We start from the raw sequence: 17,906 nt of genomic DNA, 5'->3' as shown, positions 1-17,906 counted from the left end.
GTTCAACCTTTCCACCAGAAAAGATATATTTCTCCTGTTTTGATATATTTATTCAGACTCTCCCCTTCTCTTTTTTCTCCACCCTCCCCATACCGGGAATCTTCTCTTTCTGTACATCTAACTACAGAAATAATATTCTTCTAAAACTTAGCTCAAGTGTTAATACCTCCATGAAGTTTTCCCTGTTTTTTTCAGTATAGGTAACAGCCTCTCAGTGTCTCTATTTTATCCCTCCTATATACTGATGACGTTCTAACTTTTTATTTGTACACATTTCATTTCTTCTTTTGCTAGATTGTACATTTCTTCAAGAAATAACTATTTTTAATCTTTGCATTCTCAGGATTAGCACAGGGTCTTGCATGGAGTGACATTTGGCAAATGTCTTTAAACAATTTAATTTGTTTCTAAATTCACTTTGGTTGTCAAGATATAGGCAAACCTCAATTATAGGAAGTACAGCTGAAAGGAATCTTAGCGATCATCTATTCAAATGCCATCAGTTAATCACAGAAACATTAAGGGAGATGCTTAAAATCACACAGGAAAATAGGTAGCAAAGGTTATAACAACCACATACTCCCCTCTTAAGGACTTTGACCAAGTCTCCCCACTCCTACCTCTCACCTTATTCTTAAAACAACAGCAACAAATTTCCCTGGTACCTTTCTTAGCCTGACTCCTGGAAAGTCCCTTAAATTCAATTGATTTCAGTTCTTAATGTTTCACTTACTTCTCTTCTGAATCTACTGAAACTGCTCCCTCCAAGGTTACCAATGATAATAATTGTTGAAGCTGGTAATTGTTTTTTTTTTTTATAATCTTCATCTTTAAGAAGCTTTAAATCCAGTTGACCACACACACACACACACACACACACAAACACATGCTTCTGCAGATACAGATCACTTTTTTGTACTTTTTATGACAATGCTCTATATATGTCTAAGTTTGGAGTTCCCCCAAGAACATGTTCTAGACCCTTTTTTCTCAATTCTCTCTCTCTCTCTCTCTCTCTCTCTCTCTCTCTCTCTCTCTCTCCCAGTAATATGCTGACAATGTTCATTTCTAAACAAATGAGAACCAAATCTTTATACCCAAGTTTGGGGGTACCATAAGAATCCCTCAATACATACTAGTGATATGACTATAGTTTTCATTTCTATACAAATAAGTTACAAATTCCTCAAAGCTCCAAAACTACATCTCCCAATTTTCTGTGAAACATGGGAATCTTCAAATCAGTCAGAAATCTTTATCTTTCCCCTCCCATACTTTTTCTTCAAACTTTCATATTTCTTTTGAAGATAACGCCATTTTTCAAATCATCCAACTTCACAACCTTGGTATCAGCCTAGACTTTTACTTTTTAAATTTTTTTTCCAATTAAAAATTTGTTTTTTTCTTTCCAAGGGAAAAAAAACGATATTGCCTCCCTCCAAACAATCTTGTAACCAGTGCACATAATAAATAAAACCAGTTTTCCCATGAGATATCTCTACTCTCTTCCATCATTTCCCACTAATTGCCAAATGTTATTGATTCCATCTCTACAACATCTCATGCATCTCCCCCCCACCTTTTTCATTGGTCTCTGGTAACAATGTGTTGAGTCCTAGTTCTGAACTCACTCAGTCTTCCCCAGGTGAGTGTTGGAGGGGCGGGAGACAAGGGAGACAAGTACTCCATCAAGATCTCCAAGTGCTCCATTTATTTACCAAAACACCAGTGCTAAAATACTTTTCCAGTCTCTGATCTACTCCCAATCCCATGGCACTTAGTAAGATAAGACTGGTGCTCAAGGACACCAGGTGATGATAGTTTACAATGCTCCCATACACAACAGTCTCTAACAACAATGGCAATAGAATTCTCAAGGAGGCAGATTGAGGCTTGATTATAAGGAAAATCTTTCCAACCATGAAAATCATCCAAAAGTAGAATGGGTTACCTTGAGAAGTACTGGGTTCCCCTTCATTGGAGGACTTCAAGTAAAGGTTAGGTGATCCTCCTCCCCAAACATAATAATGATAATAGAAGCTAATGGTATATAATAATTACTTTGTTCCAAGCACTTAAAGACTTTACAAGTGTTATTTTATTTGATCCTTGAAATAATCCTGAGAGGTAGGTAATTTTATCTGCCTTTATCTATTTTATAGTGGAGGAAATTGAAGCAAACAGTGGTTAAGGTACTTGCCCAGGGTTACACAAATAGTAAAAGTATAGAGGCTAGATTTGAACTCAAGTCTTCCTGACTCCAGATTCTGTGTTCTATCCATGGTACCACCTAGCTACCCCTGTATGTTAAATGTTAAAGAGAATTTTTTTTTCCATATAGGGGTTGAACTAGTTGGTCACAGATATTGTTTCTAACCTTGAAAAATTATATGGCATTTTATCATCTTCTCTTGACCAGGTTTTTGCAATAACCTGGTTTTGCAATAACTTCTGGTTTGGATTGTCCCTTCCCCATTCAATTCATTCTACATTCAACTTTCAAAATAAATTTCCAACAAAAAAATATAACCTAATCAATAATCTTTGATAGAAGCCCTTCACACTTGGACTAGAAGAGAAATTAAAATGAATAACATCTTCCATTGAAAGATCTTTAATTTCACATCACTCTCATTCATAGATGATGCTCAAAGCAAAATGGTTGGCTTAATTTTTCTAGAACTTAACATATCATTTCCTGACTGGATTTCTTTGAATAATTTGTGCCACATGTCTAAGATCCAATCATTCATTATTTCTACCTTCTAGAATTTTTGACTTTCTTCAAGGTTGAAGTAAGGTACATCCCTTCAAAGAAGTCTGTGCTGATCTCTGCTGATTTACTCTATTACTCCTCTCTCTCTCTCTCTCTCTCTCTCTCTCTCTCTCTCTCTCTCTCTCTCTCTCTCTCTCTGTCCTTAAGTTATCTCTTATTTATATCTTTTGCCTAGTATTTCCTTTGGTCAAATGTTAATTCCTTGAAGACTTATTCTGCTGTGAATTTGTGTGTGTGTGTGTGTGTGTGTGTGTGTGAGAGAGAGAGAGAGAGAGAGAGAGAGAGAGAGAGAGAGAGAGAGAGAGAGAGAGACAGGCAGAGAGAGAGACAAAGAGAGAGTGAGAGAGAGATCTCCAGGTCTTGGTACAGTGCCTTGCAAATGATAGTTGTTTATAAATGCTTGTTGAATTGAATGCAATAGCTACTTGAATGCTCTATTTTGTGTTTTTCTAAAAGACTGACTATTCTAGAACTCTTAGTCAAAAAAAATTAAAAGTTAGAATTCTTAGAATGTTTGTTAAATCAGATTTGTTGTAACTCTTAGAAGAATTTCAGGCTTAATTATCTATGTAAGGAAGCAAATGGATCCATCAATATCAGAAAAGTAAGTTTAAAAAATAAATGTCAAACTTAGAGCCTGAGACATTTTACCCTATAGAAGATCTATCTCTTAGAGTTTGTTGCATGTGCATGCATGCATGCACATGTGTGTGTGTATGTGCGTGTGTTTTAGACTGAACTAGCTCCTTTGGTGTCCTCTCTGCCTTTCTAGTTGATATTTATTAGCTTCATCTGCCCTGCTAGTTAAAATCAAAATCAAGATTCTGTACTGAAATGTAATGTCTATTCTGGGATCTTCAACTTCTTTTTCTTCCTCTCACTCTGCAAATTAGCTCATCTAATGAAGTATGAAGTTTGTTTCTAAAGGATTACCCAAAGAGAAACAATCTACTACTTTTCTTAAATGAGCATCCTTCTTTACACTGTAGCTTGGCTTACCCAGGTTCACATGATTATGAGAGAACAGAATGGGCAATGTCTCTCTTTTCTAAAGAGTATATCTGTCTTATTTGTCATGCAAGCCACTCCAGGGCTTTGCTCCTTCCTCAAGACTTCATGGATTTTTTTTCTCAATCTCCTCCTAATACAAATATCTTCCCAATGTCAAGAATATAAAGCTTCCACTGGACTATTCATTCAGTTGAGTTTTACGTTATTCTCTTCCTCCTGGGTCCCCTCATGTTCTCTTGAGGATTTCCAATCCTCCTCCCCACCCCCCCTGCTCCTCATCTCTCTAACCAGTGGCTGCATTTCTCACTTGCATTTTTCCAGTTCAGATCAGGCCAGTGATGTCTACTGTCAGGGTCTTGTCATTCCCTCAGGTGCTGTCACTCCAAACCAGAAGCTTAACCCTCTCCCTGAAGAATTTCATTGTCAAGGGGAAGAGTGGGGCTACTCCCATAAAGAATTTTAATCACCCTATATGTAGCCCTTTTGAGGGAGGCACAATAGTTACTATAGTAACTACCAGACTGTGGGAGGAAGGCCACTACTCCCCTCCCCCAGTTACAGAAGGAGAGATCTCTACTTAGGTGGCTGGAAATTCTTGCATAGAGAAACTCTCATTTCCTTCAATGGAATAAGGGGCAGGGAAAGGGGAAGGGACAAAGTCTAAACTTTGGAACCAAAAAAAAAACCACACATACAAAACTAAAAAACAAAACAAAACAAGAAACCCTATAAATATCTGGCTGATCAAATCCACTGAAATTTTGTCAAGGTTTATTGGGGGAATGCTTGGATGGCATTTCATATTTATAAGGTTTTTTACTTTTGATGTGTAGAAAATTATTTGTCAAGAAAAGTTTTATAAAATCACATGAAGAATATTTAAATCTCCAGAAGATGAGAAGTTTGTGGTAAACATCTCCTTGACTAATCAGTTCTTTTAAACCAGAACATAGCATTCATTTTTTCTGCCCTCCATTCAAATCACCCCCCCACCTCCGATCTTCAGTTGCTAGAAGCATGAGAACATGTCTCGTGGAGGAATGCAGATAAGCTGCTTCTTCTTTTTTTAATCCAGCAATGCAATCAGATTTACAGATTACTATCAAAAGTAGTGATGCTTTCCCAATCACTCTGTCCATGGTATTCTCTACCCTTACTGAAATGACACAGCAATCTCAGCATGGGCTTCCTACCAATGAAATATGAGAGACAAGAATCACTTTTTAAAGTTCCAAATATGCCCTTGATCTAAAGTCTTTTTTTTGGTGGCATCACATGCCATTAGGATTCAAAAGGTGAATTACAACCATGTTAGTTTTATTTTAAATTGTCCTTCAAAAAAAATTTTAAATTGTACCCCAGAATGTTTCAGATATGGTATATGTGTTCATTTGTGACTGAGCATTGCAATTTCACAATGATTTGCCCTCCTCCCTTGGTCTGGATATCAGCTATCGCATATTGCAAACAGCAGAAATTAATCTTGGTGAAAATGAATCAAAAATGTTGTTGTTGCTTTAAAGATGATTAATATGTTGTATCATGTTGTGCTTCCGTATAAAGCACCTTGTGACAAGGGGTTCCATTGCATTGTCGCTGTAATAGGCTGTCAGCAATGATACATACAGCAGTGGTGATTTCAATATCTTGTCTCTAGCCTAACCAGAATCAAAATACTTCCCTTGTCTAAGGATTGCTTGGGTATTCTGGATCTAAATGATGCAAGTTGTGAACCTGATGCATTGTGAGAACCCAATCTAGAGCATGGATTTTATCCCACATTAAATACAAAATAAAGATCTTAATTCAAGCTTGGGAAGCACACACAAGCACACAAACCCCACAAACCTCTGAAACTTCTGTGAAAGCCTTTGGCAGGCCTTCTCTGCCCTATAGCCAGGGAGGCTAATTGTGATTCTTTAAGGAAAATCCCCTTTCTTTGGTAGTCATGGAAAGACTCATTAGGCATTCTGTACTCCTTTCTTTCCCAGACCCTGACTTTGCTTAGCCCTATTACCAAGGCCCCTGAGAATGATGTTAGGAGATTCCATTAAGCATGCACTCCAGTTCTCCCTTCCCCCAGTGACAGTGTGGGAACAGGTCCTTACTTCTTTGGATGAAGGACACTGAGGTCAGCCACCAATGGAAGATCTCTAGAGGTTATTTGGCATCTACCCCATTGGATGGTGCCACTTGAGGTCGGATAAGTAGAACCCCTTTGCAACTAGGACTGGTCCCTGACCTTTTGGTTTATTTGAATAGAGAGACACCATGATGTCATAGATATAAGGATCACTTTTGAATTTAGGAGTCCTAGGGTCATGTTTTTAGATAACTCAGATACTTACTAGCTGTGTAAAATTGGGTAACTCACTTCCCTGGACCTCAGTTTTTCTCATCTGTAAAAATGTGGGTATTAGTATTGATGTCTTCCAGATCTAAATCCTATGTCCTGACAAGAAAAAGTCCCTGAGTTACTATTGTCTTTGGGAGGTTGTTTTAGATAGTATTTAGAGCATTCATCTTGGAAGTAGGAAGACCCAGCTTTGTGTTTTCAGATCTCACCTTTGGCACTCTCTGTGCAACCATGAAAAAGCCACTGAATTTCTCTGAGGTTCAGCATTGAGGACAATGATAGTATTCACCTCATAAGGCTGTTGTAATAATTTATGAAAGGGACTTTGCAGACCTTAAAAGTACTGTATACATGAAAGATGGTATGGGCCACAAAATTCCCAGATTAGCTAACATCATATTAAAATGTAATTAGGAAATATATAAAGAAATAAAAATATAATAAACATTGATAATGGTAATTTGTGCTTTTCTAAATCACTGTTTCTACAAGCACTTGTTTCTTTTGGGGTTTAACATCACTAGTACCTGCCAGTATGAATTTAGATAGATTTTTCTGGGTTGAGGGGAGGTTATCTAGTACATTATTTTCCAAAATTTCTAGCACATCATCACATGGGCTGATTTTTTTTGTTCTCATTTAGGTTAAAAATTCAATGTTACCTGAGAGGTAAAATGGATTAGTGGAGAGAGAACTTTCCTAAAAGGCAGAAAGATCTAGGGTCAAGTACTGAATCTGATGGATCCTGAGACAGCATGATTCTGGTTTGGTCATTCTCAGAGGCCCCAGGCAACAGATCTTTAAAACAGCAGGTTTTGGAGAAGATATCAGGCTTCATTAATAGTGGCAGTCTCACCTTGGATGTTCCTGAACCAACAAAATTACAGGTTGACTCTCTATCCCTAAATGTTTCTTTCATTTAGATTGAAGAGAAAAATTAGTCCCTAAATTAGCTTTTTTTTTTTAAACTTCATTTACTGACTGTAAAACAAGGATGTCAATATCATTGGATCAATCTCAATTGATCATGTATATGAAAATACTTTGGAAACCATAAGATGATGGGAGAATGGAAAGTTTCTATATCATATTCATGATCATCTCTGTTTTCCTCTTTACTCCCTCTATAGAAAAACCATGCAATTAATAAACAAAGATTATTTTTGCTCCATTTTGTCAATCAGGGTCTATTTCTGGTTCAGAATTATAGAGGCTTTGCCTTTATCGAGCAATGGAGGTGGGGAATGATTAAAAGAAAAAGGGCATTGCAGGCCACAAGGTGAACAGGTCTCATGGCTTCTCCACCTTTCATCATTTTCATCCACAGAGCTGAGCTGTCGTGTTTCTATTTTGTAATGGTTTCTTCTGTGGCAAGCTGACCTTTTGGTTGAATAGGTCAAACTCCCACAGAGCCAAGATCCTCAAGCTTCTCCATGTGTGTGCATCCTCAGAAAGGGATGATGCCTGGTGAGGAATACAACTGTGTAGAAAGTGGTGGGGTTTTTTTGTTTGTTTTTGCTTTTGTTTTACTGTAAAACTATTTTTCATGGTACTGAATTACCACCATAGAAGGGTTTACCAAATCACGTTATGTAAAATAGGTGATCTAGTCTTGCAGAAGGTCAAGACATTTTTCTGTTCCTTGGTTTACACTTTATTTTATAACTTTCTAATGTTGGTCTCATTTGTCTTCCTTTTTCTCATGGGAAATCATATGAACAGAGATGATGGCTAAATAACTATTTCCTTTTGCTTTTCTTATTTATCTTCCAAGCCTAAATCACTAAGACATTTTTTCTTCTTTGAAAACCAAAGAAAGACAGCAATATGAAATATAAGAAAATGTTCATATTTGTTTTATTTTTACCTATATTTCATAGTCTGAAACCTAAAATGATATCAGAGATCATCTAGATAACCCCCCCTCCATTTTGTAGATGAAGAAGCCTAGGGTCAAGGAAATCAGGTGACTTGTCCATTATCTCTCAAGTTATAAGCTTCTGAGGTAGGATTTAAACCCAGATTTTCTGGCCTCAGAGACTGTGTTCTTTCTACTCGCCAGATTTTAAACTCCTCATGGGTCATATGGTGTCTTACATATCTGTATGTCTCCCCCCCGGATATAATAAATACATTATAAATAGGACACACTCAACAAATGTTGGGTAAATGAAAGAATAAACACATAGACAAATTTAGTGTTTAGTAAAGGTTCCCTCTCATGGAAAAGATAACAAATTTGGTTTTTAAATACTTAACACATCCTTTTTAAAGATATGAAAACTTCACATGACAATTTATTATATATTATGATGTCATGTTATTGCCTCCTTTAAAAAGTAGGCAAAATATTCCAACTAAGAAAACTAAAATATGCCAACTAAGAGAACTCAGAACTCAGATGCCACTTTGCAATCCATGGACAGTACTTCTGGGTAGCCAAATGGATAAAAAGTGATGGTTCTGGAGTCAGTAAGACCTGAGTTCAGATCTCAGTCTTAGACACTCTCTAGTTGTTTTATCCAGAGCAAGTTGCTCATATTCTTTCTGCCAGTTTCCTTATCTGTAAAATGGGAATAATAATGTACCAACTTCCCAAGACTGTTTTGAGGATTGAATGAAGCAGTATTTGTAACATGCTTTGCAAATCTTAAAACATTATATAAATGCTAGTTATTATTATTATTTATCCCAGAACCACAACTGCATGCATTTGTGTGTATGTAGAAGGTGTAGAATGACAGTGAGGAGGTGGAAAGGAGTTTACTTTGTACCTCTTGAAAAGGAAAACAGGTAGGTGGGTTTTGATGTTGATGTTTGTTTTAATTGGGCAGATCCAAATGGGTAAGTCAGAAGATCAAGTAAGAAATAATGACCTCTCCAGCAGGTGTTGGGGGTGGGGGTGCAGTGAGGGGTTGAACACATTAGTAGCTGTAACATTTCCAAAAAATTCAAAATTTTGAAGGACCCTTCAAATGATGCTATTTTTTTTATATTCTGATAAATCTAAAATTGCTTCAGGCTTTAAGAATAAACTGCAAATGACAAGGAAGTAGCATGATTTCCATTGTTCTCAAATTTTCAGATTATTGTCCTATTTCTTAAAATGCCAAAAGTGAGGGTAGGAATTTTTAAAGTGTAAGTTAAGAAGTGTGTGTATAACATGTCTTTCTTTACCAATAATACTAGAATGGAAGTGAAGCTGTTCCCAGAGACCTAATGGGTTTCTATTTAACATATTTATGTTGGCTGTAAAATTAGGAGCTGTCATTATGGCCCCCCATCACCTACATAAGTGCAAAACCTATAAATCCAGTGGTCCTCGGGTACTATAAAAATGACATTGAATAGAATAGCATGAAGCTAGGACAAGATATGTGTGTTCAGGGATAGGAGGCACCAAGATTCATATGTAGATTTCTGGTGGAAATTATGAACAAAAAAGGAAATTAAAGGTATGGACAGTCCACAAGGAGATGCACTAGCTTAATTTGAACGTGGAATTGAAAGGACTAAGAAGCACCTAAGGAAAGATAATTAAATAGAACTCTCAAAATCATTAATGCTGTCTTGAATGAAGGAGAAAGCATTTATAAGTTTTTACCTTCCTCTCCCTTTCATCACCCCCCTTAGTGTCAGTGCCTTCCTTAATTTGGTGATTTTTCAATTCATCCTGTATACAGTCTATTTGTATGTAAGTTTTCTCTTTCAGAGTAAAAATTGTCTTTTGCCTTTCTTTGTATCCCTTCACTTAGCAAAATGCCTGGAACATAGTAGACACATAATAAATGCATATTTACTATCTTCTCTTCCCTTTCCCCTTCCCCCAATCCTCCCTAAATCTAGAAGAGTGCAGATCATATTCATGTGGAGTCATTCACACCAAGCTACCATAATGTGCAATTAGCATTGTATAAACTGAAAACAATATTCAGCAAGACAGCTGCATTATCAGAAATGCCAAAGGAATTTTGAAGGGAGTAATGTGCATGTTAGAATAGAAAATTAATCAGAAAGCACACAGTAGTAATATCTTCAAAGTCTCTGTATTTAAAAAACATATTCATGTGCATGCATGTGTCTTGTGTATATTTGCTTATACCTGTGTCATAGGCTAGTTTTAAGAAAGAAAATCATATGAATTGATTTAATTTCCAGGGTCAACTATAAGATCAGCATCTGAATTCTCTTCTTTTAACTGATCTTGAAGGTCCCTTCCAGTTCTAACAAGACACATTTTCCTGCAACTCCAAAAATCTCTAGTTTTGACAGAATTATCTTTGTTCCCCTCCCTTTCATTTGTTTCCCCTGACTTCCTCTGAGTCCTCACTAAAATCTCCCCTTCTCCAAGAAGCTTTTGCAATATCCCCATTAATGTTTATGCATTTCCTTTGTTGATTATCCCCAATTTATCTTGTGTATACATATATGTATATATACATATATAAATATCTTTTTTGTACTTTTTTCATATATCCCCCATTATATTATGGACCTCTCAGGAGCAGGGCTTGTCTTTTGCCTTTCTGTGTATCCCCAGAGTTTAACACAGTGAATGCCTGGCTAACAATAGTTGTATAATAAGCACATGCTAACTGACTGACTGTGATGTCTCCATAGGGCTAACTAATATTTCCTGTGAACCATCATCTCTTTTTCGAATTCTTGTTGGTAATAGATTTCTTAGATACTTAAGATTCCCTTCATTTTCCGAGCACCATTTGAAATATCACAGGCACAAACTAATAAATGGAAAGGTATACATACTACTTTTCTCTAGTACTGTAATCTTAAGGGCATTTGTACAATAATCCAGCCTAAGCTGAAGAGCCAACCTGCTTTATTCAGTAACTGAAGCTAAATTGAATTAGGCCAGCAAGTATTTAGATGGGATTTTCTTGTCAACTAACTGGAATGTTTCTAGCATGAGGGAAGAAGGAATAGGTCTTATTTAAAATTTATATTTTATAGGGCTCTAGGGCAACAAGAAATGTAATAAAATTTGTTGTTGGTTTCTTTTTTCCTGGCAAGCTGAAAGGTGTAAGTTATTAATTTCTAGAGACTCCATACAGAAAACTTTCAGAGTATTTACATGCCTTCTTTAATAAATTCCTATTAAACACTGAAATTCTCATGATATTTGGTAAAATAAGAAAGGTATACAGAAAATTTGGTCTTAAAGGAGTGGCATAAATGTAAATTGAGGACCCAATCAAAAGTTTATTCAAGTTGAGTAGAAACTTCAGAATTTCATTATGTAGGTCTTTCTTTTATGGAAAGATATGCCACATAGTAATTAACACCTATGACCAAAATAGCTTACAGCATGGGGAAAGGGGTTATTTGTTAATAGTTGGGTAGTTATGGTTGTTGAGTCTTTTCCTATGCTTGGGGTCCCCATTTTCTTACAAAAGATATTATAGTAAATTGCTATTTCCTTTTCAAGTTTATTTTAAAGATGAATAAACTGAGGCAAACTGGTTTAAGTGACTCTCCCAGAGTAACATATCTAATATCTAGACTGGTTTTGAACACAGGAAGAGTGTTCTTCCTGACTTGAGAATGACTATTCAGTGAGTCACTTAATGGTACTTGGATGGCCATTGACAAGTTATTTAACCTCAGTGGGAAAAATCTGGCATAGTAGAAAAGTATAATGGGTATTGAGTTAGGAGGTTCTATGTTCTATAAATGTGGTACAGTGGAAAGAACTGGTGACTCTGGAAGGCAAACAAATCAGATTCAAATCTAACCTTTAATAAGTTACCTTGTGTGAAATTTGCCAAGTCATTCAGTCTCCCAAACATTATTTCAGTTTGCAAAATGGGGTCTTTTGACTAGATGAAGTCCTTTCCAGATCTAGTTTTTTGACACTGCTCACTCTCTCTGAACCACATTTTCCTCATTTGTTAAATAAGTATAATAATAGTAACAGTAATAGTAGGTATGGATCAAAAAAAGTAATACTATTTAAATGTTTTGAAAATCTAAAAATATCATGCATTGCTTAATATTAGCAGGATAAGTTTCTTGTCTGCAAAATGATGATATTCATGCTATCTACCTCATAGGTTTGTCATGTGGAAAATTGTAATGGAAATTTTAAGACTCTTATATATAGCTTAATTCAATGGAAATAAAGCTGTATTTGGAGTTTTAAGACCTGAATTCCAGTGTTGATCTCCTGCTTTCTACTTATGTGACCCTTGGCAAGTCAGTTATCTTCTCTGAGCCTTAACTTCTTCCTTTTTTGTTAAAATGAAGTTTTGAACTAATAATTTGAAGCTTCCTTCCAGCTCTTGGTCTAGGATCCTATTACAGTATCATAGAAGGATAAAATAGAGGAAAGCAATGTGATATTTTCATGCATTGTGAAAAGGAAAATTATTGATTATTAGAGACAATATTCTTATTTTTGTTTGTTTTTTCAAAGCCTGTCCACCAAACAAAAAAAATTGCTTTGATGAAATAATAAAGAAAAATTCCTTGACCAGATTATGTCATTTTATTTAGACAGAAAACCTATAAAATTTATTGATTCATATTGAACAGATACCTGAGTTCAAATCCAGGCTCAGACACTTAATTGCCTAGCTGTGTGGCCTTCAGCAAGTAACTTAACCTCATTGCCTTTGGGGGCAGCTAGGTGGCACAGTAGATAGAGCACCAGCCCTGGAGTCAGGAGGACCATATTGAATAGATAATTCTTAGGGGTAATAAGTTGGACAGAAATTGATAGTAATAATAAACACAATGTTTGAACACATTAGGTCCTTAAAAAGTCTAATTGACTGAAAAGCTGAAGAAAATAGACTAGATTGCCTTTGGGTATAGCTTACTATAGTTTACTATTCAGTTAGCTTCAGTTCCTATTGAAACAAAGACCTAGATATTTAATACTATATGACAGTAAGACAGAATATAGTCATCTATGAGGAATTAAAATGTATATCACACACATACACACACACACACACACACACACAGATGGATATCACATAAAGAAATGGAGAAGGATGTGGTGAACATGACTGAAGTATAACCCATGAAGAAATTGAAGCAGGAAATATTAAGGAAATGTATTTTAGGCAGAAAAGGCAGTCTGTTCTAGACATGTGGAAAGAAAAAGTGATGACAGGTAGACAGCAAGAGTGCTCTATTGGAGGGCGGCTAGGTGGCGCAGTGGAGGGGTGGCTAGGTGGCGCAGTGGATAGAGCACTGGTCTTGGAGTCAGGAATACCTGAGTTCAAATCCGGCCTTAGACACTTAATCACCTAGCTGTGTGGCCTTGGGCAATCCACTAAACCTCATTTGCCTTGCAAAAAAAAAAAAAAAGAGCGCTCTATTGGTACACTCACAATATTGATGTTTGTCATTTGATTTTGAAGAAGACTACAACATCACGATGCCATGACATGCACATGAATTGGATCTGAGTGAAGGGGTGCTATACTGAGTTACTAGTCTCACTTTCTCCTGCAGAGTCATCTGGGCTCTAGTAGCCAGATATGAATCAGAACTACTGAATATAATCCTGGATGCAATGAAATCAGGGTTAAGTGACTTCCCTAAGGCCATATGGCTAGTAAGTGTCTGAGACTAGATTTGAACTCAGAGCCTCCTGACTTCAGGGTCACTGTTCTCTATTCATTGCATTCTCTGGCTGTCCACTCCCAATATTAGGAGATTATGAGAAAGGCAAATGAACTCCTTGTCAAAATTTATAGGGGAAGACATAGTATGAGTCACAGAATATGGAAAGGATGAATAAGTTACTCTCTCCATATTAGAGGAAATTCCAAATCTGTGAGACAACAAAGAGCAATTTGAATATTTTGAGTATTTTTATACTCTAGAAACCATTTTTCCTGAATGGTCTCTTTTCTAGGGGAAAAAAGCTTCCATAGGATGAGCAACAAGTTTGAAATAATAATGTAGTTGATGTTATCATTATCATCATTAAAATTATGATCATCATCATCAACTTCTCTGTTATTATTGCTACTATCTAACATTTCTATGGGACTTAAAAATTTGCAAAGTCCTTTATGTGAATTATTATTAATCAGGGAATGATATAGTAAATATTTTTTTTGTTTGAATGTAATTGTATTTTATTTTTTGAATTACATGCAAAAATAGTTTTCAATATTCATCGTTTTGTAAGCTTTTGAGTTCCACATTTTTCAACTTTCCTCCTTTTCCTCCCCATTCCCATGATAGTGGGTAATCTGAATATAGTAACAATTCTTAGTTATATTCTGTTTCATAAATGTTAACTGATAAAGTGATGCCTATGATGAAAAATATTTTATTTTAGAAATATGAACAAAATGTTTGTAATGTTGATATTACATTAACTGAATTCTACATATTGATACTAATGAGTTAAATATGTTAAATCTAGGTCAGTAATCTCTATGAAAAATGAAAATTGACTTAATTTGATACGATTCATATGAAACTAAATTTAAAAAACTAAATATTTCCTGTTGAAAGCATATTTTAGAAATAGAATTACAATATGGTAATAATATAGCTCATAAGAGTAGAAGCTTCCAGTAACCAAGGAGTATATTTGTATGCTTTAATCTCATACATTGCAGTGTTCAACAAATATAATTCCATGAATTCAGAGTCATTTTCTACAACCACCCTCCCTGGTGACTCTCTCCTCCCCTCTGCCCTGCCGCCCAGTAAAGTACAAAGCAACAATTACTTAATATTTAGATACTATTTCTTAGTCTCTGTCAGCATTGATATCTTTTTATTTAATCATCAGCTTTTTTTCATATTTCTCCCAGATAGGGATATATGTGGTCTATTCATAAAGTTCTAGTTCAGAGTTAATAATATGAATATAAAAGAGTTTGGTAGACTTTACAAACTCCTGTGCTTCTCAGATCTGGGTTAGAGTCACCTAAATTTGCAAGCAAATATAATATTGGTTTAATGTACTTATTTTTTAGTGGCCCATCCATATATGTAGTCAGTCTCAGTACAGGAGAAATATCCCTGGATACTAAGACAAAATGTGCTCCAGGGTATTGTTTTTCACTTTTCTTGGCAGTTGTAGCTGCTGAAGCCACTGAAAGCTAAACCTGAGCTCTACTTGGGGTAGCATACAAGTCAGAGTTGAAATTTATACCAGGTGTTGTTTCTATAAATTTACATAAAAACAATAAATAACCACTGACATGACCAGGCAAGAAGTGATGCTGGAAACATGAGTTCACTGCAATATCTTTTTTTTTATTCAGTTATAGGTGCCCAACGAAGGAGAAGTCCCAGTGCTCTAGCCATTGAAGTATTTGAGGCACACCTGGGAAGCCACATTTTACAGGTAATAAGCAATTAATTGTGCCTATATATATATATATATATATATATATATATGTACATAAACACACATGTGCATATGTGTATGCATGTACACACATATATTTAAACCAAGAATAACCAACAGTCATAGAGTGTTGTGTTTGAGTCCATCTAGCTCTGTATTGAATTACTGTTGTTTCTGTTTGGATTTGTTAGATTCTTACAAATTTATTGTTTTCTTTTTAAAAAGTCACCACTTGAGAGTGTTAATGAGAAAGGGAGGGCAAGTATTATTTGTACTATAATAATTTAGATAAATTGCTTCACTTGACTCACACTATATTAGCTGGCTGTTCACAGAATAATTGTGGGTGTATTATGTTTGTATGTCAATATATATTTCTTTTATTTATCTATATCTTATTTGTGGAAGAGCAAAATTATATTGAAAAGGTAAAGTGACTATTTTATATTTGTTATCAAATTTGGATGTTCTCAGCTTTAGTTGGTGATCATGAATGTTTCTAATATTGGAATTTTTTGCTGTCTTGTCACAAAATTACTAGGGAATAATGGCAAAATGCTTTTAAAGTAAATAAAGACAAATCCTAACTTATTATTCTCATCATTGCTATGATATGGAAATATTTATTTTAGCTTTGCTGAAATCAATAGAGATGCAATACTTATCTAGAAGATTCATTTTTGAATGGGTATCCCAGTTACATCATCATCATCATCATCATCAGTTATTGTCATCATTACAGCATGCCAGTCTATATATACAAAAGCTTGACCTCTTATTTCAGAGATGAGAACTGTTATGATCAAAATCACTAATTATGGAAGACATTTTCTAACTTACTAATATTTTGGAAGAGGAAACCTGGAGTAAAGTTATCCAACTTATTTGTTTTACAGAGATGATTAAGTCTCAACTCAGTTGAGCTCTGAAATAGAAATAAGGGTAATCTCAATGAATTCATATACAAAGGCTTGTCTAGCCATTCAGAATTAGGATAAGTCCCTCCAGGGTGTTGCCATTTTCTGCAACCCCCCCCCCCCCACAAAAGAAGTGATTTTCATTAGAGCATGAAATGATAAGCCATTATTATTGGGTATATTTCAAATGAAGAGGTGAGATTGCATTTTTTTACTAGGATTTCTCATTTCTCTTTCCTCTTCTCCCACACACATACTTTGTCGAAGATGATTTTTGCTTTGAGTGTTCCGGAATCTGCTTTGACTGAATCCAATACAATTTTCTTACTTCCAGTAAATGTTTTGAAAAACTCAATGTATCTTAAGAGTCAGCTAACTTATCCTATGAGAGAAAGTGGGCTAAATTTGGGTTATTTAGTGGAATGGTCAATGTAGATTCTATTAGTCTGAATATAGCCCCTACCCATAAAATGAGATCTTTTTGAAAGAAAGAAAAAATATATAAATATGCAGTCATCAGCAACAATGATTATAGACTGCACTCAGATCTTATATATGCCAGTTTTTAAGGAAAATTGGGACCCATTTTCAGGCCTATTAGTCCCTTGATTGTATTAAATAGCAGCAATTAGAGAATACAAGAGAAACTATTCTCCACTAGAGGCTTTAGGGCAATAAATAGATGATAGGAGAAGCCAAATGGAGTCAATGAAATGTTCTGTAATACAAAATACAAATGTTCTGTAATACAAGTCTGTCTGGATGAATCTTCAAACATTTATTAAGTTCTTACTGTGCTCCCAGCACTGTGAAAAGCAACTGCAATACAAAGAAAAATAAAACTGCAACAGCAACAAAAATAAAATTAATTCCTGCCTTCAAGAAGTTTACATTCTATTGCGAGAAGAGAACAATTATATGATTCAGTACCTTCAGGACTCTTAGAGACCCTAATGGGGTTTTCTTGCTTAAGCTATTGGAGTGGTTTTGCCATTTCCTTCTCCCACTCATTTTACAGATGAAGAATTGAGTTAAGGGACTTGCCCAGGATCACACAAGCTAGTAAATGTCTGAGACCAGATATGAATTCAGAAAGATGAGTCTTCCTCCACCTAGTCCTGGATTATCACCAACTACTCTCTTAAATCAGTACTTTCTAATAGTGAAGTTTAAGAAAACTCAGCATTCTAAGAGTCAGTGATTAGAAAGGAGACAATTAAAACAAAAGCACTTGAAGAAAAGGGAATCAACTACTTTAACTGGACCCCAATGGGGTGTATGGAGGGAAGTAATGTGTTAAAAGAGTGGGAAGATAGGAAGGGGCTAGGTGGTAAAGAGCCTCCCATGCCAAATAAAGTTCATATCTGACAGAGTGTTAGAGGAAAAAGCTATTTTGTCAGCTATGTGGAGGAGTGTGTGAAATATGGAAAGACTTGAGACAGGTAATCTAATTATTCAAGACCAAAGATGATGAGGTGATAGACTGGAGTGTTGATTGAG

General features: G+C 35.6%; 1 protein-coding gene across 1 annotated transcript in view; it reads left to right on the top strand.

Annotated features, from left to right (window-relative positions):
- NPAS3 (neuronal PAS domain protein 3) overlaps positions 1-17,906 on the top strand; it is a 1,122,614-nt gene that overhangs the window by 516,551 nt on the left and 588,157 nt on the right. Inside the window, 1 exon segment of the mRNA XM_074235345.1 lies at positions 15,404-15,486. Within this exon segment, the coding sequence (XP_074091446.1) occupies positions 15,404-15,486 (83 nt within the window).

Source organism: Macrotis lagotis, chromosome 4 (assembly GCF_037893015.1).
Source record: "Macrotis lagotis isolate mMagLag1 chromosome 4, bilby.v1.9.chrom.fasta, whole genome shotgun sequence".
NCBI classification, from domain to species: domain Eukaryota; kingdom Metazoa; phylum Chordata; class Mammalia; order Peramelemorphia; family Peramelidae; genus Macrotis; species Macrotis lagotis.
This window is presented reverse-complemented; position numbering and strand designations above follow the sequence as displayed.